This window comes from Chelonoidis abingdonii, chromosome 17 (genome assembly GCF_003597395.2).
Source record: "Chelonoidis abingdonii isolate Lonesome George chromosome 17, CheloAbing_2.0, whole genome shotgun sequence".
Classification (NCBI taxonomy): domain Eukaryota; kingdom Metazoa; phylum Chordata; order Testudines; family Testudinidae; genus Chelonoidis; species Chelonoidis abingdonii.
The window spans coordinates 4,397,610-4,420,505 of NC_133785.1; the positions used below are offsets into that span (position 1 = coordinate 4,397,610).

Sequence of the window (22,896 nt, forward strand, 5' to 3'; positions counted from 1 at the left end):
TTGATGATATACCTGTTAATCTAAGTAATTCTGTTCCATGACCCAATATAGTCAAATAATCTTCCAGCCAACAAGCAGCTGAGAGAGTCTAAGCCCTTTTCTTATTCACTGTCATTTTGCCAATCTTACAGAAGAAGAAAACACTGTTATATATTAAAAAATAAAGTATTACCTTTCACCCCTTCGTTGCCACCATACATCCACTGATTGAAATATTTTAATTGTCAATTATACTTTTGATTTTTTTTAAAATTACTATAGCAAAATTTGCCCACAACAAGAGTAATTCCCCAAGCAAACCTTCACAGCTACTAAGACAGATGAAAAAAAAACAAAACAAAACCCACTGTCTTAAAGTTTAAGTGAATTTAATGCAGATGAATGTTACCAGATAATGCTCTTGGACACCAAATTCTACCTTTGTCTCCAGAATGGCATTGCATAGGGTGGAACCAGTGCAACTATTCCAGTCTGTCTCACCAATGCTCCTCAGCCCTGACCTGCTCTACAGGCAAAATGGGAGTGCAGTCTTTGTGTCCATTCAGTCCTTGGCCTCTCTGTGGAGACTACCAGCAAGGCTGCCAATCAAACAATGTGAATTGTGGTGGTGATTTTGGTGATGTGGACACTTGACTAGCAGGAAGGGAATGAGCACCCTGAGCACCTCATTCTGCAAGTTGACCTGCCCGGGTAGGTCTACCGTTGCACCAACACGAAGTCCCAGGGAGTCTGACTCATTTCACAAAAGCTACTTAGCAGTTTTCACATTCCAGTGACTTTCGGTCACTAATGACCTCAGCTGGATTTGAACTAGTGAACCAGAAGTTCTGAATCCCACATCCCAGATCAAACACTTCTCTCTCATTTTTAATCAAACTTCTAATTTGTCATAGCCAGATATCTTATACAAATCAAATTAATAATACACATTATTCTCTCTCTCACGCATGTCATTTGCTAGATCTTATACCATAATTAATAACTATTATCCAGTCTGAAATGACATTAGACACCTATCATACAAGTGTGCTGGTTAATGATGACAATAATTTTAATTTATTTAATTTTAAGAGAATGCAGTTTACTCTAGAAGAGCATTTTACACTAGTTCACATCAGTCTTGTTATCATGCTGTTTTAATTTTTAATACTGAATACATATTGTGAGTATTCTAACAAGTGTGATAGAATCCTGGAAGCTGCTCCTGAATTCCTGACTTTCAAGGACAGAATCCAAATACACCTTTCGCACATCAAATCTGGTGAGTGATTAAAAGCAGGGGACCTCAAACATTTTAACAAAGGCTGGACCACATCTTAACAGGTATCTCCCCTCCCATTTGTGATCACCTTCTTTCCCATTTGCAAACACATAACATCCCTGTGGCAACTACAGCAATTGCTTACATAAGTAGCCTGATGACAGTATTTAATCTTTTCTTAGCAGCTGGCAGCAAGGGGGAGCCTGCACCATGACAGCAGCTGCAAATGCTCCACAGACCACAGCTGAAAACCCATTCATTAAAAGTTAGGAACAATATAGCCTACTAGACTGCTCTCTATGCAGGGGTGGCTCTAGGGATTTTGCCGCCCCAAGCACGGCAGGCAGGCTGCCTCCAGAAGTTTGCCTGCAGAGGGTCCACTGGTCCTGCGGCTTCGGTGGATCTCCTGCAGGCGTCCGCCGAAGCCAAGGGACCAGCGGACACTCCGCAGGCACGCCTGCGGAAGGTCGACCGAAGCCATGGGACCAGCGGACCTTCCGCAGGCAAACCGCCTGCTGCCCTCGTGGCACCGGTAGAGCGCCCCCTGCGGCTTGCTACTCCAAGCACGCACTTGGCATGCTGGGGCCTGGAGCCGCCCGTCTCTATGACAAAAAATTATACATAAAAAGCAATAGTAGGGATCCAGTAAGAGGGAGCCTCTAGAAGCACTCTAGCTCTGATAAAACAGTCAAGAACATAGCTGTTAAAGGACTATAAAAGGTAGGTATTGGGCCATTTTCAGTTCTCGTTTAGCTTGCACCTTATACTAAAATGTCTGCCAAGGATAGCATGTGATATGGATTTACAGGGAACAAAATGGACAACTGACACTTCCGTTGTCAAGATCTGAAATTCCAGAATGCATCAGTAGCCGTGACTTAATCAGCACCAAGATGAAACAACTGCGTCTGTAGATATGAATAATTCAGACAGTTGCCAAAGTCTGGCCAGTAGCCACTAATGAACTCCACTGCCCTCTTCCTGCCATGTGGATAACTACTCTGTGCTATCAGGAAAAGGTGTGTGTTTTTTTGGTTTTGTTTTTTAACAGCCAGTATGTTTGTGCTTACTGCCATGTAGCTTCTGTGTCTGGTCTGCTACTGCACTGAGCTCACACTCTGTCACAATCAAATGTTACCAAGCAGAAGAAACACTATGGATTGGACTGTGCCTGACCCTTGCATGGGAGTTGAGGTTGGGGAGGGTAAGCATAAGCAGCCTTCTCTTTATTGTGCCCTTCATGCAAGGACTAGAGATAATCACAGTCCCTCCTAGTGCTCGCTGGGACATAAACAACCTGAAAAGGTGTAGGGCGGGGAAAAGGTCAGGCACCCTAGCAGAGCTGGCCACTATGGAACTGTGGATGCTGAGCCATACACTTCCCATATACATGCTGCAGTGTGTCCACTCCTCCTGAGTTTAACTCAGGCCTGGGTAGGGGGTAGCTGGGCTTGTGTTTAACAGGCACAGTCTGGTTCTCTATCTGTGGCACAGAGAGCCTGTTTAGGACAGTACTGGAGCTGGACTTGCAAGCAAAAGGTAGAGGGAATTAAAACATATTTTTAAAATAATGTTGCATTTCTTTCTAACAAGCCACGCTCTGGTGAATGGGACAAGATTTTGCATTTCTTGGCAGGGAACCAGCATATAATGTGGGGAGATATGGGATATAGATTTGGTGAACCAGGAAAGCAGAAGAGCAGAAAGATGTAGGCTCTGACTGTGGGTTTCAGAGGCCAGGTCTACACTACGAGATTAAATCGATTTTAGATACGCAATTTCAGCTACGAAAATAGCGTAGCTGAAATCGAATATCTAAAATCGATTTACTCACCCGTCTTCACCGCGCGGAATCGATCCGCGCAGCTCGCCATGTCGAATCTGGAAGTCCGGTCGTCTAGCTGGAGTTCCGGAATCGATCTAAGCACGCTCTGGGATCGAGATATCGCGTCCAGACCAGACGCGATATTTCGATCCCCGAGCAATTGATTTTAACATGCCGATCCGGCGCGTAGTCTAGATGTGGCCAGAGTGCCAAGGGCTGGAGGACAGATTAAGTCTTTTGATTGGAGATCACTCTCCAAGTCATGGAATGGGGATTCCACATCCACACAGATGCAGAATTCAACGCAATTGGCTTAGCTGGGTTTCAGTTCCTTTCCCGCTTGACTTTTACAAGGGCGTTAGAACTGACTTTTTCTAAGGGGGTTAAAGCCTGTTTATTTCAGAAGGCCTTCATCAAAGCACGCTGATTATTTTCCAGACTTTTATACATATTTATGTGTTCACAGCACAAGTTATCTACGGTAACATTTGATGGATGGGGGTCTAATAAACAAAGTTGTTAATTTCCATCTCTGAGAATGTGAATAATCATCATGGATATGCAGTTTCCACATTAACTCTCCTTAACACGGGTGGGAGAGTTCTTGGTTCATGGAGGACTACTTGTCTGTCTAGCAACACACAGAAAAGTTTATCCTGAAAGTTTCCTTTGAAATGAGGCAGTGAAAGAAACTTCATTTTAAAAATAAAATTCAAGATTTTGGAGAATGCTGCAAAAGGTCCTACTTCTGCAATTCTGTCAGCAGCTTGGACCAGTGGTCTTGGTGATGGACTGGTCAACAGAGGCAGAAACACTTAACAAAAAGGTATGAGTACAGAAGCCATTAGTGGGCTTACAATGTAGTTACCCCTCCTTGTCTACACACTGTAGTCCCCCCTTCACAAACACTGGCTACATCATCCATTAAACACTACTGATCTCTTGTACCTTATTTCACTTGCTGGACAACTTTACTATATCATAGGGTTTTTTCAGCCTCATTCACGTTTGTAAAATTACAAACTTTATAGCTGCCATCTGACCTACACAAAGGGTGCCAACATGCCAAGTTTCAATTATATCCAGGAAATTGGCCCATTACAGAGATGTGAATACAAGATAGAAGATACTTATAACATATCTCAAGGGAACTGGGAATAAAAGACTGGATAGAAGTTCTTTACAATGATCATGGAATATGGATGATGAAGGATTACAAGCATAATTCTGTTTTTACATTATTTTAGGGGTAACATTGCTGAAGTCAATATATTCACAGCAGTGTAAAAGCAAAGTAAAATCACGAGCAGGCTCTATATATTTTATCTTTGTCTTAGATCATATTTGAAGTAGGTTGGCTTTTAGAATGGCTAGGGAAATATATATATACATACATACATACATACATACACACACACACACACACAAAATTCCCCTCTCACCCCTATGGGTGGTATGTGTCTTCCTCAACCTCGGGTCCTCTACCAGAGCCCTGGGAGTTTGAGGGTTCTGCGCAGTATCTTAGCTGTTCCTAGCACTGCACTCTTCTGGACAGAGAGCTCTGATGTTGTTCCTGGGATCTGTTGGAGCCACTCACCCAGCTTAGGGAGCATCAACAGCCACGAAGTGCTCCCTACCACACTGGGACCACTTTGGCCTTCACTTTCCAACATCGACCCTCTAGTTCCCTTTCAGGCCCCTGAGTACTTCTCCAGCTTCTCATATTATCCTTCTTCCTGATGTGCTGTCACTTGGCACTGCTATATTCTATCATCAACGCTATCTTACTGGATCCTGGTCTATCCCTAACGATGTCTGGTTGATTGGCCGTACCTGCCTTAGTTTCCATACTGGATGCTGGAAGTCCCACAGCTTCTTAGCCCTGCTATTCTACACAACCTTCTGTGGATCTCCCATCTGGTCTGGGGAGGGTCTAGCCCACGACATACGCTGTGCAGATGTTCCTGTACACAATGCCAGCCCACTCTGGATTGTGCCGTTCAGCTGTATGCTGTTCCTGCCGGCATCTTATACCCTGCCACTTATGTGTTGGACTGTCTGGTCTGAGGCCTCTCTGCACAGTCTTGGCACCTTGGGTCCTCTCTAGTGTGGTAGACCCCCTGCTTCATGGCATCTGGCTCGAGTGCCCTGTTCCTGTGCTGCTTGATCAGTTGTCTTCAGTGCTGTCCTTTTAGTCCAGCCCTTTCCACAAACCACTGGTAGGGATTTCCAATGTCAGCCACCTCAGCTATATCTGTGATGGTAAACGGTCCCAATGCAGGTTTTGTCTTGGCCATGGCACTTCTACTTCTGGCTTTTGGTCTTCCTCCCATGTCTGCTGCTGCGCTCAGGCATTCTCATCAGCAGCTCATTCTTGGGGCCATCTTACTGATTACTCCTGGAGTGTTCGGGTTCGTCAGGACAGTGGCTCTTGACGCGTCACAAGAGCCATCCACCGCCCTTACTTTTCCGCTGGATTAACCAACCTCTGGGTGTTGGAAAACTTGGGGTGGGAAACAACCTCCGTGCATTGTGAGGAGCTTCCGGGTCTCAGCAATCGCGCCTCCATGTCACTCCTTGTGGCCAGTCTCACATAACGGCAGGGTATCTGATGACCGCAGGGCGTATCTGTTTGACTGGCGTGGACTTGTTCTCCCACTGAGACTGCTCTTCAGGACCTGTCTTATCCGGAGTGACCCTTGCTACTTGGTGATACTTGGATGTTGCTGTCTTACCTTGCCTCCTCCATCGTGGTTTCCATGTGACTGTGGGACGCCAGGGTACTTGTCGCTGGTCTGTATGTCCGCTATGTGGCACCGCTGGTACGTTCACCATGCCATCGTCTTGACTACCTTCCCTCTCTCTGACTACCATCCAGCCACACTTCTCTCAGTCCGAATGACATCCCGATTATCCTCACTGTAGTCCGGCGTCAGTGGATTTAGCGAAGTTCGATGATCTCGTTCATTCTTACATACAGCTGATGTCTCCATGTAGAGGAGGGTGGCTGATGGTAGTTTCCGCACTCCCTGAACCTGTACCCGTATCCAGTCCTTTTGAGTGATGTAAATTTAAACTTCGGCTTGAGGGGGTTTTAAGCCTACCGCAGAAACAGCCATAGGTCCCATTGAAGTTCTTTGAGAAAGGTCCTTAGTGTCCTGTTACTTTGTATTGCGCCAGACATTCACAGATCCACGTGTGCGCTTGAGTCGTAGGCTTTCCTGTAGTCATCAGGCTGTGCTCAGATTGGTCGTCTAGACCTTGAGTCTTGGCGACTGCTCTATCTATGGAGCAACTGTGTTTTGAGAGCTCTGGTGTTGTTCCCAATGCCCTTTCTGAGCTGTGCTTATGTGCTGCACATATGGTCCGTGTAGCCTGGCAGCTATGAAATGCCTGATAGGACTTTCCATGTTGTGGGTAGGCAGGTTATTGGTCGGTAGTTGGACGGTTCTGTTCCTTGCAGGGGTCTTTCCATGATCAGCACTGTCTCCTTTGTGTTAGCCAGTTTGGGTGGGAGCCTGCTGCTAGCAGCTGGTTCATCTGTGCTGCTAGGCGTCATGCACTGCTGTAGTTTCTTTAGCCAGTAGGTGTGGATCATGTCTGGTCCAGTGCTGTCCAGCTCTTCATGTCTTGACACCGCCTGTTGGAATATCTTCATACTGTGAGGTGATCTGTTTCTGTTCTGGGAGCATGGCTGTGCTCCGTTCTCAGGTCCTGCAGCACTTTGCACTGGCGTTATGAGTCTTCTCTTTCTCCCATATTGTTCTCCAGTACTGTTCAGTTTCTGCTGCTGGTGGCTCTGCTGTTATGTGTGTGTTGCATTGCAGTTGGGAGTACACCTTGATGGTTCTTTGGAGAACAGGCATTACTTTTGTGGCCTCGCTTCTCTAGTGTTAATCTCCTTAGCCTGGTAGCCAGTGCTGTGAGCCTTGTTTAGCAGTCTCATAGGGCTTCGGAAGGAGTCAGAAACCTTGTATTTTTTTCAGTAGCCGACTCTTATCCTTAATCTCTACATCCTTCTGTAGTTCACCAGCTGACTAACTTCTCTCCGGGTCGCCTTGATCTTATCCTCCAACCTCAGTTTATATTCTACTTCCAACCCAGGTGGGGGTACACTACTGTTGTTCTTCTTTAGTCGTGAGTAGCAAGCCTCTCCAGGATTGACAGAGGCTGTAGCATATACACCAGTTCATTGTTCTTTGAGTTATGGTGGTTAGAAGTATTATTAGTCATGAGGGCTCTATTGGAATCTCTAACATACTAATCTGATGGTACTTCTCCACTGAGCCTTGTAATACGGTCTGAGGTTGACTGTAGCTAGTTTCTCTCATTTGATCTTTATGCGCCTCATCAGTGACTTGCTGTGCTTCTGCAATGAATGGGTGGCAGTGAAGTTCCAGCTCAGGTGTGGGCTCGCACATCCACTTGTTCTTCCCAGGTCTTCTGAGTCTGGGATGTAATGTGTGGAGTTGGTCTATTCTAAGCTGTGAGAGCAGCTTCCCTCTTTAACTATTTGAAGCATTAGGTAACTAGCTGTTCTCAGTAAGGTGTGGGATGTAGGTCTTTGTCCATCCATAGTCCCCTCATACGTTCATATATCCCTTTCATTAGGTCTACTGTTGTAGAGTAGCATTCCATCAATCCAGTCTCGTTGTCTCGTCCATGGAATGGTTTGTTCCCGTGAGCCCACTTATCGTCCAGATTGTCCTGGTTCCTCAACACTGGCGCGGACCTTGTTAATCCGGGCGACGTCCGAGCCGGCATGACTCTTCTAGTTCGTGTCACTGTCATATTTTTAGAGGTAGGCAGGTGAAGCGTTAGGGGTTTTTTGCCACAGGACCCTACTGGAAAGTTGGGAACCAAACCGGGATTTGAACCCCGGTCCTCTCATATCAAAGGACGTCTCCCGTATACAAGGGCGGCGCTCTTAAACAAAATACGACTATCCACCGCTTCCATATAGCTTGCTCTCCGTGGGTTCTGCTTCCGCCTTCTCCACGAACTGCTCTGCCTTACCAGCCGCTCCACTCTGCTCCTCCGGCCGTCCTCACAAACTGCTCCGCGCCACCAGCTGCCTCATGAGCTGCTCCAGTTGTCCTGCAAACTGCTTCGCTCCGCTCGCTCTGTGGGCTGCTCCACACATCCCACAGCTACTCCACTCTGCCAGCCGCTCCACTCCACCAGCTGTCCCGTGGCCCACTCCAGCCATCCCCACAAACTGCTCTCTGCCAGCTGCTCTGTTCCACAGTACAGCTTAGGCTCCCCACTAGTTAGCACAGCACTCAGTGCTCCCAGCTCAGTAATTTCAGCTCTTTTGTGATTTCAGCTCTTAGTGATTTCAGCACATAGTAGGGGAGCCCCAGTGCTAGTGCACCATTAGCCCAAGTGAGTTCAGCTCAGCAACGTATCTAAGAGTCTTAAGGGAATAAAAAAAATCAACTCTGACATTCCACAGTGGAGAGAGGAGTGGTGGAATTGGTGCTTCTAGCTGCACAAGGAGACTGCACCAACCAGGCACAAATACAAGTGAAGGCCAAAGTGGTCCCAGTGGTGGTAGAAGCACTCGGGGCTGTGACTCCTAACTGGTGAGTGGCTCCAACAGATCCAAGGACAACATCAGAGCTCTCTGTCCAGAAGAGTGCAGTGCTAGAACAGCTAACGATATGCGCAGAACCCTCAAACTCCCAGGCCTCTGGTAGAGGACCCGAGGTTGAGGAAGACACATACCACCCATAGGGGTGAGAGGGGAATTATTATTTTTTTTTTTATAAAAATAAATAAACTTTTATATAAAATTTCCCAAGCCATCCTAAAAGCCAACCTACTTCAGATACGATATATCAGATATGAGATAATTTCCCTAAAAAATAAAAAGCTCTGCTGACAATCATTCAGATTTTCTCACCCCTTAGATTCTTAACAAAATCTTCAAGCTTCATCTTGCGTTCTGGTTTCACATTTGGGCTATACATGTCTGTGTTTAACAGTATGATTGCAAAAGCTAGGATGAAGATGGTATCAGGATTTCGGAACTGCCTCACAACGCCGGGATTGCAGATACAGTATCGCTGGCTGTAAGAAACAAAGGGGGGAAGTCAGCCAGAGTTAAGAAATGCTGTGTGACCAAAACCAAATCAATGAATGGTTACATTGAAGATGTCAGGTTTGGTATCCTTTATGCTTCATACACATTTAGTTTTCTATAATACTTCTCTGCCCAATCACATTCTCAGAACTAACATCCTAGAATGCTAAAGGCTTAAGTTTTCCATTTTACAACCAGTAAACTCATTGGCCAGGCCAGATCCTCATTTCAGGTAACTTCATTAACTTCGATATTCCGCTGACGTCAGTGGAGCTACACCGGCTTACAGCAGCTGAGGATCTGGCCAGGATTTTTACATTTATATTTTAGATGCTTTACATTTTTTCCTTCCACAATAAAGAACATTTGTGTGGGTTTTCATAAATTAATGCTCTTTGCCCCACTGTGCTAAACTGCTTAATGGAAGGTTAAAAAAAGTACATGGAGATACTGTAAAATGTAAACAAAGTCCAATGCCTCTAAGTACAGAAACCAAGCTCAAATTACAAGAGTTAATTTTCAGGGACAGATATCTGACGTTTAAAAAAAAAAATCTTACCAATCAAACCGATTTTGGAGAGAATTTTTCTATTTAGAAGAACAGCTATGTTATATAAATGCATAATAAAAATAATTACACTAACAATATGCATTAACAATGGCACACAAAACTTCCTTATTCTATATTTAATGTATAAAGTAAACACCTTCCGTCATTTAACTGCATAAATCCCCCTTATTATTCTCAAAGGCAGCTTAATAAAGCAGGGAATAGCCTAACTCTACCCAACCTCTTTGTCTCACATGTGACAGCTGGATCATGTCAGGTGCTCTGACAACTTATTTCAGTGCCATACCTAAAAGCTTCAATGAGTCGTTCTACTTTCTGAGCTTCTCCTTGAACACGGATATGAGCCTGAAATTTCCTGAGTGCTTCATCCAGTTCCATTGCTGAGAAGTCCATCTCATCCACCACGCAGCTAGGACAAAAACACATTCTCATTTGTTCTTTGCCCTTCCAACAATATATTTAATTCAAAATACATTATATAGGAAAAAAAGCTGAGTGGCTTCAGCATTCCCCCAGTTCTAGTAAAATACAAAGCCACAAATGCATCTCAGAACACCAGTAATTGTCCATGAAAGTGTGAGAGGAGAATTGTAAGAAATTGATCAATTGGGAGTGGGCCGGAGGGGGAAGAGTAGATGTAAACAAGCCATTATTATTCTTTATTACAGAGCTGCCTATGTGATGGACGCTGATCAATGTAAAAAATTCCACACTGTCACAAATCATTATCAGTCTTGTGCTCTCAAATCAGCAAATTATCACCAGGCAGCTCTAATAATAATAAAAGATTCTATATGGATTAAAATACTGACTCAACCAGCTGCAGAAAATAGGATATACTGTACCAAGCGGCTGTGGGTGCAAGATTTTTTTATTTTTTGTAAACAGCAGTGTAAATTTTCTGGCTTTGCATGATATTTTTTATGGGACATCTCTTTTTTTTTTTTTTTTTGCAATAAATCTCATCTCATCATTCACCCCATCCTTCAGTTTACTCATGCTCAGCAAGGCAAATATCTTCTTGCTTGGGATAGACAGTACTGAGAACTATTAAAATGGGATGATCACTGATCACACTATATCACTCTAACACAGGGGTAGGCAAACTATGGCCCGGGGGCCACATCTGGCCCTCCAGACATTTTAATTCAGCCCTTGAGCTCCCACTGGGGAGCAGGGTCTGGGGCTTGCCCCACTCCACATGTGCCATGCCACTGCTTCTGGGAGCCATGCAAAGCCATGTCCCCACTCTAGCTCTTATATGTAGGGGCAGCCAGGGGACTCCGCACATCGCCCCCACCTCAAGTGCTGCCCTGTAGCTCCCATTGGCCAGGAGCTGCAGGGGCTGCGCCTGTGGATAGGGCAGCATGCAGACCCGCCTAGCCACGCCTCCGCATAGGAGCCAGAGGGAGGACATGCTGCTGTTTCCAGGAGCTGCTTGAGGTAAGCACCGCCCACAACCTGTACCCAACCCTTCTCACACCCCAACCCCCCTCGCACACTCTGAACCCCTCGGTCCCAGCCTGGAGCACCTTCCTTCACCCCCAGCCCTTCATCTCTAGCCCCACCCCAGAGCCTGCACCCCAGCTAGAGCCCCCACCCTCCCCACCACACCCCAACCTGCTGTCCCAAACTGGAGCCTCCTCCTGCACCCTGAACTCCTAATTTCTGGCCCCATTCCAGAGCCCCCACCCCCAGCTGGAGCCCTCCCACACCCCAATGCCCAATTTTGTGAGCATTTATGGCCCACTATACAATGTCCATACCCAGATGTGGCCCTCGGGCCAAGAAGTTTGCCCACCCCTGCTCTAACACCTTGTTTAAAGGCTACTTGCAAATCAGAGAGTTGTCGGTTCCTTTTATTCTAACTTGGCTTTTAGGTTTTAGTAACCAAACATGAATCACTGCAAGTTATAGCACTGTAATGCAGATGCTACCATAATAAAGTATGATCCAAGTTAAAAAGCTTGTTATTAAATGTACTGCTGTACAGTGATAGACTAGCATACATTTTTCTCTTGAAGGATGAAGCACTGTGCTACCACAGTTTAATTCCAAAGCCTTTTAATGACTTCAGCCCATATGCTTTCCTTCTGTGCAAAAGTGCAAGGAGAAAAACAAAAGAGCTGTGCACTCCTCCAGGTTCATCCCTATAAGGACAACGTTGATTCCACTATTGTAAACTCTAGAGGTTTGGAACATCACTGTCTCTTCAACACTGGAGAACTTTTTTTTCTTTTTTTTTTTTTTTAAGGGTTGGAACCGCAGGTACCTGGATCAGCGGTGGTAGAGTCAATGTGGGAAGTGAAGATATTAGGGGTATCTGGATCTCCAAATATCCTTGGCCAGCAGTACAATGGAAAGCTTCCTCCATCACTCCTTCCAACATCCTCTCATCAGCAAGAAAGACAGTAGCTATGCTGCCAGTGGTTAGAGCCCATAACTGCAAGTACTAACTTCAAATCAGCATTAGCTTCCTGTGATCTTTACTCCAGGTCTTCTTAAATTTTTGTGGGTTGTGTGTGTGGAGGATGACATGTCACTTAGTATGGCTTCTTCCTAGTGCCTATTCCCTGCCTGCTGTTACTTTGCAGACTTTATGCAGAGTGGAGAAAGGAGGGTACAAAGGAACAACCCGCTCAGTTGCTTTTCGCATCAGCGTAACTCCACAACTGCCTCTGAGGTTTAGCTCCCTACTGTACTGCTGGGGAGAGCACAATGGTCTTGAAGCTTTATGAAGAATTCTGTAATGGAATTAACTGAAAGGAGGAGGTTGTAATACACAACACAATGTTTTCCACATGTCACTTGGATGCTGTGACTTTTATCTAAATATTCACTCACACTGATAGACATTTAGTTTTTTAATACAAATCCCATTTGTTAAAAGAAAGTATATGGGCGGACAGAGAGCCAGATCCTCAGCTGTGCTGGTATGGCATGGCAGGAGAGAGAAAGGTGTCATTATGGCCACCACAGGGTACTTTAGCAGCCAAGGATCCCTGCCATACTGCAGTGCTCTAGCCATGCCCCTTGACACACCTCATATCCTGCCAAGGGGTATAGCATCAAGACATTATGTCAACTCTATGCCACCCAGGGAGACCCTGACATTAGGGGAATCCCCAGATAGCCAATTATGGCACACCGCAAAGCAGCTGGAGAATGGCAATGATCCAGTCCAGAGTCTGAAATGTAGATTGTTTTCTTGGAGGTTTCCAAAATTGAATGGTGAAGATGTTTTAAAACAAATAAATGTTCCCATGCAATATTTGCATGTTTATGCTCATGTATGAGAACCAGGAAGTGCACTAGGATGACAAATGAAATATATAGTCAAGCACACAACATAAAAGCATCAATCATGGAAAGTAATTAAATGTTTAAAATTATTTTTACTACCTTAGTTGTTATGAGAATCAAGGAATGGAATCATGTTTCAAGTATGATTTTTTAATATATAATTTTAAGTCTGATAGCATGTCTTTATCAGAGATGGAAAAAACAGTCACTGTTTTGTTGTAGCGCAACAAAGAATGCATGTGACCATCCCTAATAGCAGGTCAGCTTGGTTAAAACGGTTGTACATTTTTTCTGCCAAGGCTCACAGTGCTATATGTGCATCAATTATGCCATCTTGGGGTTGCCAAAGAATTTTTTTTTCTTAACATGACTGGGGCAGGTTATTTTAAGAACAGATTAACAGCAGCAAAAATACAGTCAGGAGGTCACAGGCAGGTGGATGTCCTTTTTGGCAATTTACCCATCCAGGAAATCTCATCAAACATACACCATCTGGCTATCAATGAGATTCTTACCCAATTTTCTGCTATGTTGCCCAAAGCACAGTGAGATTAAATGATTTGCCCAAGATCACACAGTGAATCAATGACTCATTTTAGGTTAGAATCCAGCCTCTTCCTTGCTCATCATAGTTTATTTTGATCATTAGACAATATGCCTTCCTTGGAAAATCTTCACCCCAGTCTAATGGTGGCACAGATCCAGGGAATGGTTAGAATGGGCCTGCTGAATAGTCAGCCTGATTGGCTGAACTGTTGAATTTATAACTGGAGATATACTAATCTCCTACAACTGGAAGGGACCTTGAAAGGTTGTCTAGTCCAGCCCCTCTCCCTTCACTAGCAGGATCAATTTTTACCCCAGGTACCTAAGTAGCCACCTTAAGGATTGAGCTCACAACCCTGGGTTTATCAGGCCAATGCTCAAACCACTGAGCTATCCTCCCCCATTAATAATTTGAGATATATCTATCTCATAGAGCTGGAAGGGACCTTGAAAGGTTGTTAAGCCCAGCCCCCTGCTTTCACTATCAGGACCAAGTACTGATTTTGCCCCAGATCCTTAAGTGACCCCCTCAAGGATTGAACTCACAACCCTGGGTTTAGCAGGCCAGTGCTCAAACCACTGAGGCATCCCTCCCCTTGTGAAGTGAACTGAAATCTGCTACTTTTTTAGGGCAAGTCACTAAACTTCACTGCATACCTTTGTGTAGAACCCATATTCCCTATTCAGTCACCTTCTCCTGCTGTTTGTACAGTAAAGATGCAGCTCTTGGACCATAAGGTTTACAGATAAAAGGCCCCTCTAAGCAAAGGTCTATGATGTGTGTATAAATGCAAATACATTATACTAATACACTGTTCAGCATGCACGGTTGAGACTCAGAGGTTCTAACAGCAACAGCATTGTAAATCTTGTACACAACGAATAACACACAGTAACAGATCAAGCTACACATTTAGTAAGAAAAAAATACTATCTATTTGAAACAAGGCCTAGTGAAAAGTTGGTGTGGGAACCTCATTTTCATTTCCTTCATTTGGGTGCATGAAATTGTACATTGCCATAGCGCATTGAACTTCCATGCTTTAGAAAAAAAACAAAAAACTGCCTGTGACTGATGCTCCCAATCATACGATCCCATTTTGGCTTCAGAGTCCATGATTCACTGAGGTGGGTGAGGCAGGAAGGAGTTAGAGATACATTAACCATTAGGGACAACTGGCCTATGCCTACAGTCCCAGGTTCTGGGTCAGCTGATGACACCAACTTCATGGGCAACTGGAAGAGTTCATGGGCAACTGGAAGAGTTCATGTGCAGTAATCTGCCCACAGCATGTGGTATTGTGCAACACAAGAGGTCCCCACGGATCCACCCCACGTTTAGGGAAGCAATGATACCACAAAACAGCAGCACTGCCAACCCCAGGCTTTCCAAAATCATGACTCAGATCTCCAAAATTATGAAAATGGCTTAAAAATCATGAGATTTAAAAAAATAATACTTTGGGGGTTCTTTTACTTTGCTCTCTGGTTTTTGTTGCTTTGGGGGGTCACATGTTAGGGATTTTCTCTGTACTGATTAGGGCTAGAAACGTATTTTAAAAAATGAATGCCCAGGTTCTCATGTAATCACATGGTTCCTGGAGCTTGGCTTTAAAAGAAATACTGACTACCATGAGACTTGGGATAACATTACAAGAGGTTAGTGAGTTAGCAATGCTGAGTGGGGCTCCTAGGGCTGGATTCATCTCCAGTAAACTCAAGGGAAGATTTTCCCCGTGGGCTGAATTAAGCCTCTGTTGACCAGGCTCTGAAAGTGATTTTCCAATCGTTTTTAAACTTAAAATCCCCCACAGGCCCTAAAGCCAGGAAAAACATTCAGTCCTCAATAAGGGCTATTTCTATGCAAATCTCAGCACTTTTTTGCTGTGGTCTTGGCCACAACTGTGGGCTTAGAATTTTTGTTTTGTCTTTTTACTCTGGGAAAAGGGTATTTCCTCCCCCTCCATGTACCCTATGCAGTTACGTAGCCTGTTAAACATCTAGCTGGCTGTTTGCACAGTAAGTGGCAATTCTTCATGCAAGTCACATGCGCACAAGACAATAAATCTGGGGTGAGATGCAACGAGCTTTGTTAGTGAGTGAGTCATCCACACAAGTCTTGAAAAGAATCACTGCTAAATGAAATATCAAATCACTTAAAATAAACAAAAGCAACCTCATCCTTAACAGACAGTATTTGAATAACTTTAACCAAATTACTGGTGAGTGCAATTTGCTGCTCCACTTTTGCTTTCCTTCTGAAATAGGTTTTTATCTAATCCTTTCCAAGAAACTGGTTCTCAGACACCCTTCTTAGACAAGTGCCAGCAAAAGAAGTGCCTGTGTATCTAAGAAATAATGGTTATTTTCACGTTCCTTTACTGATGAAGTGTCGTGTAGCATATAATTTAAAAAAAAATTTTTTTTTATTTCACACAGTAAATTATTTCAGAGCTTGAGGAAGGAAAAGGGTCTCAAAATTAATATATAGCCCTCCCCAGTGCAATTACAACATAAATTTAGAGTAAACGTGAATTCTGTAATGTATATAAATCCTTATAAGCGTCCTACTTGATCAGTTTTGTTGAGAAATGTTAGCATTGCTGGCAAGTAAGGAAGAATATTTATTTTTGCCTGTTTTTTGTTAATCCTTACACTTTGGCAGTTTTTTCTTTGAAAATACTTTCATTCCACGCACAAAATATTCCCTGAGCATTAGCCTCTTTAAGTGTCCCACACAGCATATGTGAATACTTGAGTGCTCCATCCCATAGCCTCACACACTACTCACTCCAATACATCTCGGTTGAACTGCTTCTGTCGGTTGCCCAAAAACTCTCCAATCATCTGTCTGCTTAGTCCTTTCCTTTGCAGGAGAAAATGGGCGACACCAACTGGAGTGTCTGGCACGAAACCTCTTTCAATTAGGTACTGGACTCCTTTTTCAGGTTTTCTAGGGAGAAATATAAACACAAAACCAGTTATTTCATTTCCTTCATTCCTATATGCATTTGAGTTTTTCCCCAAACCTCATCTGTCCATAAGTAACATTAGACTGGCTGAGTTAGAAGGCGGACTGCTGTAGTTTTAAAATAAATGTAGTCATATTGTAAAACCCATAGAGTGGTTTTAGTTTTAATGGTGTATTTGCTTTTAAATTGATCTTCATGGTGAAGAGGCACTAAAAAATCTCTCCAATTGCATTTCTGCAGTACTCATCCACACTAAGTTGACTCTTGTCCCTGATCTTTCCAGGAGTTAGGCTATCCAATCACGCCACTTAAGAGGCTTCAGACATACTACGGAAGTTGATACACCATAAGCCAAGGTCTAGAATGACCATCAACATCAGATACTAAACTGAAGACATTTTGTGCTATCAATGAGAGAGTGCCATGTCCTCTGAAAACAATTAAAAATAAAAAAAATCTAACCAATACATCTAAATCCCAGATTATGCAGAAAGTAAAAGGCATCTAAGATGGTGCATCTCACAAGCTGAAGGACAAGAAGAGAAGAGCAACAGAAAATGCAACTACTACAAAGGTGGGAGAAGACATAACCCCCTCCTTTAATTTACAACTTCTTCCAGCTTCTTGAAATATACATCACAACAGCTTTGACTCTATTAGATTCCAATTCCTTCACAATCATTTAAATTCTGTGTAATTTACACTCCTTTCTACACTTCCAAATTTAGCTCTACATGATTTCAGATCCCACAAAAATAAAAAAAAAGTACGCAGCTATTTTTCTGACAAACATATTAAATGGTGAGGATTTCCTGCTATAAATCTATGTCTTAGGCAGTCATATATTTTTGCTCGCATTTTAAATGACAGTCCTGCTCACAGCAAACAGTAGGTTATGTTTCCAGCGCTGCTACCCAGCGGATGTCCACAGTTTGTAATGCAATACTTTCACAGCTCCAGTAGTTTCATCGCTTTCTCTATTTTATAAAAATTAGGACACAATGGACACTTGTAAAAATGAACAGTTTGCAGCTTTCCAGATGAGCTGAAGGATATTGCATTTCTTAATGCTAGTGAAATCAATTTCAAAGAACAAGGTGACCCTGCTATTTTTATACAAGGATGATCATACAACCCTTTCCTCACCATTTTTTTTAAACACTGAAAATAACATTACCAAATAACCCAGCATTCAGTCCCCATGCTCTGACACATTACACTATTATACATTTGATGACCAACTAAGTGTTAGGCAGATCAGAAAAATGTATATATTTCATCAAAACATAGAAGTCTCAAAAACTTCTGTCTTATAATCTCTTAAATCAAGTTTGATGGCTCTTTTCATTTGAAGCTAAAGAAGTAGTGTATGCAGTTACCCTAGGAGGACAAACTTGTAAAATAATCCTCCCCTAGTCCAAAAGAGATTACTTCATCAGACGAAAAATATTTAAGAGCTGTATTCTTATATTCTTGAACCACACTTCAGAATTCTGGATCTCCTTGAACTTCTAGTTTCACAAACACACACACACAAAAATCTATGACAGAAAATTTTCCCCACTAGTGAACTGAGTTTCTGCACAGCATTTGCAGCAAAATGAACTCATGAACTTTCCATTCTAGCAGATGCTAAGCAAGGAAAACAAAGGACTAATCAAAAAAGTAAGACTTCTCCCATCCACTAGAGACTGTATCTTCTGCAGATTGAGAAGATATTGGATATTTTTTCCTAGGATAATCTTAACTTTACCTACTTTCCTCCTTCCCCCCTCAAAGAAAAACCCCAAACCAAAAATTAATGTTAGTATGATCATGAAAAAAGAGTAGCAGGAGCATCCATCCACAGTCCTGGAACCCCAATTTACACGTAGGAAAATTTACACAGGAATTTTCCTTTCTGCTTATACAATATTCATAACCACAAACTCATGGTTATAAATAAAATGAACCATGATTTTAAAAGAATGCGAAAGAAAAGAAGAGACGGTTATAAAGATTAGAGACCTACAGCATAAAGGCTCTAATTCAAGGTGTAAAGGTGTTGAGTCTATGGGGCTGCCTTAGAGATTTTGGGCCAGATCTTATGGAACTACACCACTTTGCACCAGCTGAAGGTCTTGCTCTTCACAGAAGCTTTTCTTTTCGTCTGGGAACATGAAATCACTTTAACAGACACTGGATAAAAGCCTCCAAAACTGACCTACAAATTCTACACAGCTATTTGAGGCCGGAGGCATTCTGCCCTTTCTTAATGCCTTAGTGAAATATCAGCAGTGAGTCAAGTAATCAAATCTTTTGAAAAAGAAAATTCCATTTGGTTATAAAAAGTATGAAATGAAAATACTGCTTGTGAAAAGCTTCGGACTGAGAGACCAGAACGAGGGCTGCCATTTACCCACATGACAATACAGCATTGGTGGCAGTAGTGTTAGCTTCATCAAAATGATGCACAAATATGATTCAACTCAAACCTGGAGAAGCCACCTCTACGATAGAGGCCAAAACTACCTTCTCAGCTATTTCCCACTAATTCCTGGCCTCATCTGCTGAGACCGCCAGTTAGTCTGAAATACTCTGGCATTTTGTTATGCTGATACCTGTCAACTACCGATAATGCTTTAGTGCACCAAAGAGTAAAAACATGTGATCCATGTACAATTTTAAAACTGGTCATAGCAATAAGGAGCCATGATGTTTTTTCTATCTAAGTTTAGGGCAAAGAGATGGATGTGAAATTTCTAGATTGACAATGGATGCTGATTTTAAGGAGGATTCTGGAAATAGTTAAAATATCTACTTTATCATAAACAACAACAAACAGATGTCTGCAAACAGAACGAACAGTTCATTTACTCTTCTTGCAGAGGCAAATAGGACTAATAAAGCAACTTTATAAAAGATTAAAACAGAAAAAAGTTAGTAACTGCCTAATTACAATCAAATTAATGGTCTAAGGAAGAAAGAGATGCTCCTAACTCTGGTATTATCCTAACTTTTGGTATCTTTTAACTTTGATATGTAACTAACACATTTTCAGACCAGCGGCCACAATCGTAGTGAAAATCCTTTAATTTATCTTCTGATGACAGATACTTAACATAGACAGTACTTCGTGCTGGAGCATATACACACCCATACATGCACTCCAAGTGCAGCAATGGGCTAGGGATGATCACTTCCTTGATTCTACTGAGGAAAAGGGTGCTCCAGATTTGATTCTGACAAATAGGGAGAAACTGGTTGAGAATGTGATGGTGGAAGGCAGCTTGGGTGCAAGTGATCATGACAGGACAGAGTTCGTGATATTAAAGCATGGTGGAAGGGAAAAGGCAGAATAAAGACAATGGGCTTTAAGGCGGCAGACTTTAGCAAACTCAGAGGGCTGGTAGGTAAGATCAGTGGTGAGCTGGAACTGGTTGTTAAATTTAGAAGCTGGTTTAGAACCGGTTGTTAAAGGGGTGGGCAAACTCCGGCCCACGGGACTGTCCTGTCTAGCCCACTTGAGCTCCCAGCTGGGGAGGCTCTCCTGGCCCCTCCCCCCTCTCGCAGAGCCCATCGCCAGTGCTCTGGACCACTCCTGAGCTCCTCTGCAGCTTCTGCTGCTTTGAGCAGCATGATAAGGGGGTGGGGCTGCAAACTCCAGCGGGCTGCACGGCATCCATACATGCTGCCCTGAGCAGCATGGTAAGGGGGCTGGGCTGGAGCAAAGGGATGGATAAGGGACAGGGAGCGGTTGCGGGTGGTGGTCAGGGGACGGGGAATAGGGGGTTGGATAGGCGTGGGAGTTCCGGTGGTCTGTCAGGGCGGTGGTGGATGGGGTCGGGGCGGTGATGGATAGGGTCGAGGCAACTGGGGGGAGGACGGTTGGGCTTGTACTCACCAAGAAGTGCTTAATAACCGGTTCCCTATCGGGTTGTCAGCAGCACTTCGGCGGCAGGTTGTTCACTCACTCCAGGTCTTCGGCAGCACTGAAAGACTCGCCGCCAAAGTGTTACCGAAGACCCAGAAGGGAACCGGTTTTTAACATTTTGGCAGCTCATCACTGGGTAAGATCTCTTGGGAAGCAAGCCTAAAGGAAAAAAAGAGTTCAGGAGAGTTGACAGTTTTTAAAGAGATATTATTAAGGGTAAACTATCTCAGTGTGCAGGAAAGATAGGAATTATGGCAAGAGACCACCCTGGTATAACCAGGAGATTTTCAATTACCTGAAATTCAAAAAAGAGTTATGCAAAAAGTGAAAACTAGATCAAATGACAAAGGATGAATAGGAACAAAATCAGAAAGACCAAGACACAAAATGAGAGACTAGCTAAAGACATAAAAGGGTAACAAGAAAATATTGTACAAATACATTAGAAGCAAGAGGAAGACCAAGGACAGGGTAGGCCCATTACATAGTGAGGAGGCAAAGACAATAACAGAAAAGGCAGGAGTGGCTGAAGTGTTAAATGCCGTTTTTGTTTCAGTTTTCAGCAAAAAGGTTAGCAGTGATTGGGTGACTAAGATAGGGAACATAAGTATGAATGAGATAGGTAGGTTCAGAGGCTAAAATATGGGAAGAACAAGTTAAGAATTACAAGTTAGATGTCTTCAAGTAGGCAGGGCCCAATGAAATACATCCCAAAATAATGAAGAAACTGGCTGAAGAGATCTCTGCACCATTAGTGATTATCTTTAAGAACTCATGAAAGACTGGAGAGATCCCAGAGAACTGGGAAGAAGAAAATCTATTTAAAAAAAAAGAGGAAAAAGGACAACCGAGGGAATTATAGACTAGTCAGCTTAACATCAGTACCCAGAAAGATAAAGGTTCAAATAATCAATCAGTTTGTAAGCACCTGGAATATAAGCAGGTAATGTGTAACAGTCACCATGGATTTGCCAAGAACAAATTACGTCAAGCTAACCTACCTCGTTCTTTGACAAGGTAACAAGATTATGCTGGGATAATGGCATAGGGAGTACACTTATAAATGGTTGCAGAGGATATCAAGCTATGAGGGCTTGCAAGCACTTTGGAGAACAGGATTAGAATCTATAATGATCTTGAAAACTGGAGAAATGGTCTAAAGTAAACAGGATGAAATTCAATAAGGACAAATGCAAAAATACTACACTTAGGAAGGAATAATCAATTACATAAACACAAAATGGGAAATGACTGTCTAGGTAGGAGAACTGCAGAAAAAGATCTGGAGGTTATAGTTGATCACAAACTAAATACAAGACAAAATGTAACACTGGTGCAAAAAAGCAATCACCACTGCGGGATATATTAGCAAGTCTTGTAAGCAAGACATAAGTAGTAATTTTTCCACTCAACTCAGCACTGATGATGCCTCAGTTGGAGTATTATATCTGGTGCTGGGCAGCACACTTTTGAGAAAGGTGTGGACAAACTGGATGACCTCCAGAGGAGAGCAACAAAAATGATGACAGGTCCTATGTAACATGACCAATAAGAAGGGATTGAAACAATTGGGATTGTTTAGTTTAGTTCGGAGAAGAGAAGACCGAGCGGGGACATGATACTACCTTCAAGTACATAAAAGGTTGTTATAAAGGGTGATAAATAGGGCTGTCAAGCAATTAAAAAAATTAGCTGCGATTAAAAAAATTAACTGCAATTAATCACACTGTTAAACAATGACAGAATACCATTTGTTAAAATATTTTTGGATGTTTTCTACATTGTCAAATATATTAATTTCAATTACAACACAAAACACACAGTGTACTGTGCTCACTTTGTATTTTTATTACAAATATTTTCACTGTAAAAATTATAAACAAAAGAAATAGTATTTTTCAGTTCACCTCATACAAGAACTGTAGTGCAATCTCTTTATCATGATAGTGTAACTTACAAATGTAGATTTTTTTTGTTACATTACTGCACTCAGAAACTAAACAATGTAAAACTTTAGGGCCTACAAGTCCGCTCAGTCCTACTTCAGCTAATTGCTCAGACAAACAAGTTTGGTTACAATTTGCAGGAGATAATGCTGACTGCTTCTTATTTACAATGTAACCTGAAAGTGAGAACAGATGTTTGCATGGCACTGTTATAGCCGACACTGCAAGTTATTTACGTGCCAGATGCGCTAAGGATTCATATGTCCCTTCGTGCTTCAACCACCATTCCAGAAGACGTGTCCACACTGATGATGGGTTCTGCTCGATAACGATCCAAAGCAGAGTGGACTGATGCATGTTCATTTTCATAATCTGAGTCAGATGCCACCAGCAGAAGGTTGATTTTCTTCTTTGGTGGTTTGGGTTCTGTAGTTTCTGCACTGGAGTGTTGCTCTCTTAAGACATCTGAAAGCA

At 42.9% G+C, this 22,896-nt stretch overlaps 1 protein-coding gene across 3 annotated transcripts in view; it reads right to left on the reverse strand.

Moving 5' to 3' along the window:
* Positions 1–22,896, reverse strand: part of IQSEC1 (IQ motif and Sec7 domain ArfGEF 1) — a 722,374-nt gene that overhangs the window by 34,188 nt on the left and 665,290 nt on the right. For all 3 annotated transcript variants that reach the window (XM_075073331.1, XM_075073330.1, XM_075073332.1), the window contains exons 6-8: positions 16,383–16,544; positions 10,029–10,151; positions 8,992–9,158 (exon numbers count right to left, since the gene is read on the reverse strand). In XM_075073331.1, coding sequence (XP_074929432.1) covers positions 8,992–9,158; positions 10,029–10,151; positions 16,383–16,544 — 452 coding nt within the window. The remainder of the gene's footprint in view (positions 1–8,991; positions 9,159–10,028; positions 10,152–16,382; positions 16,545–22,896) is intronic.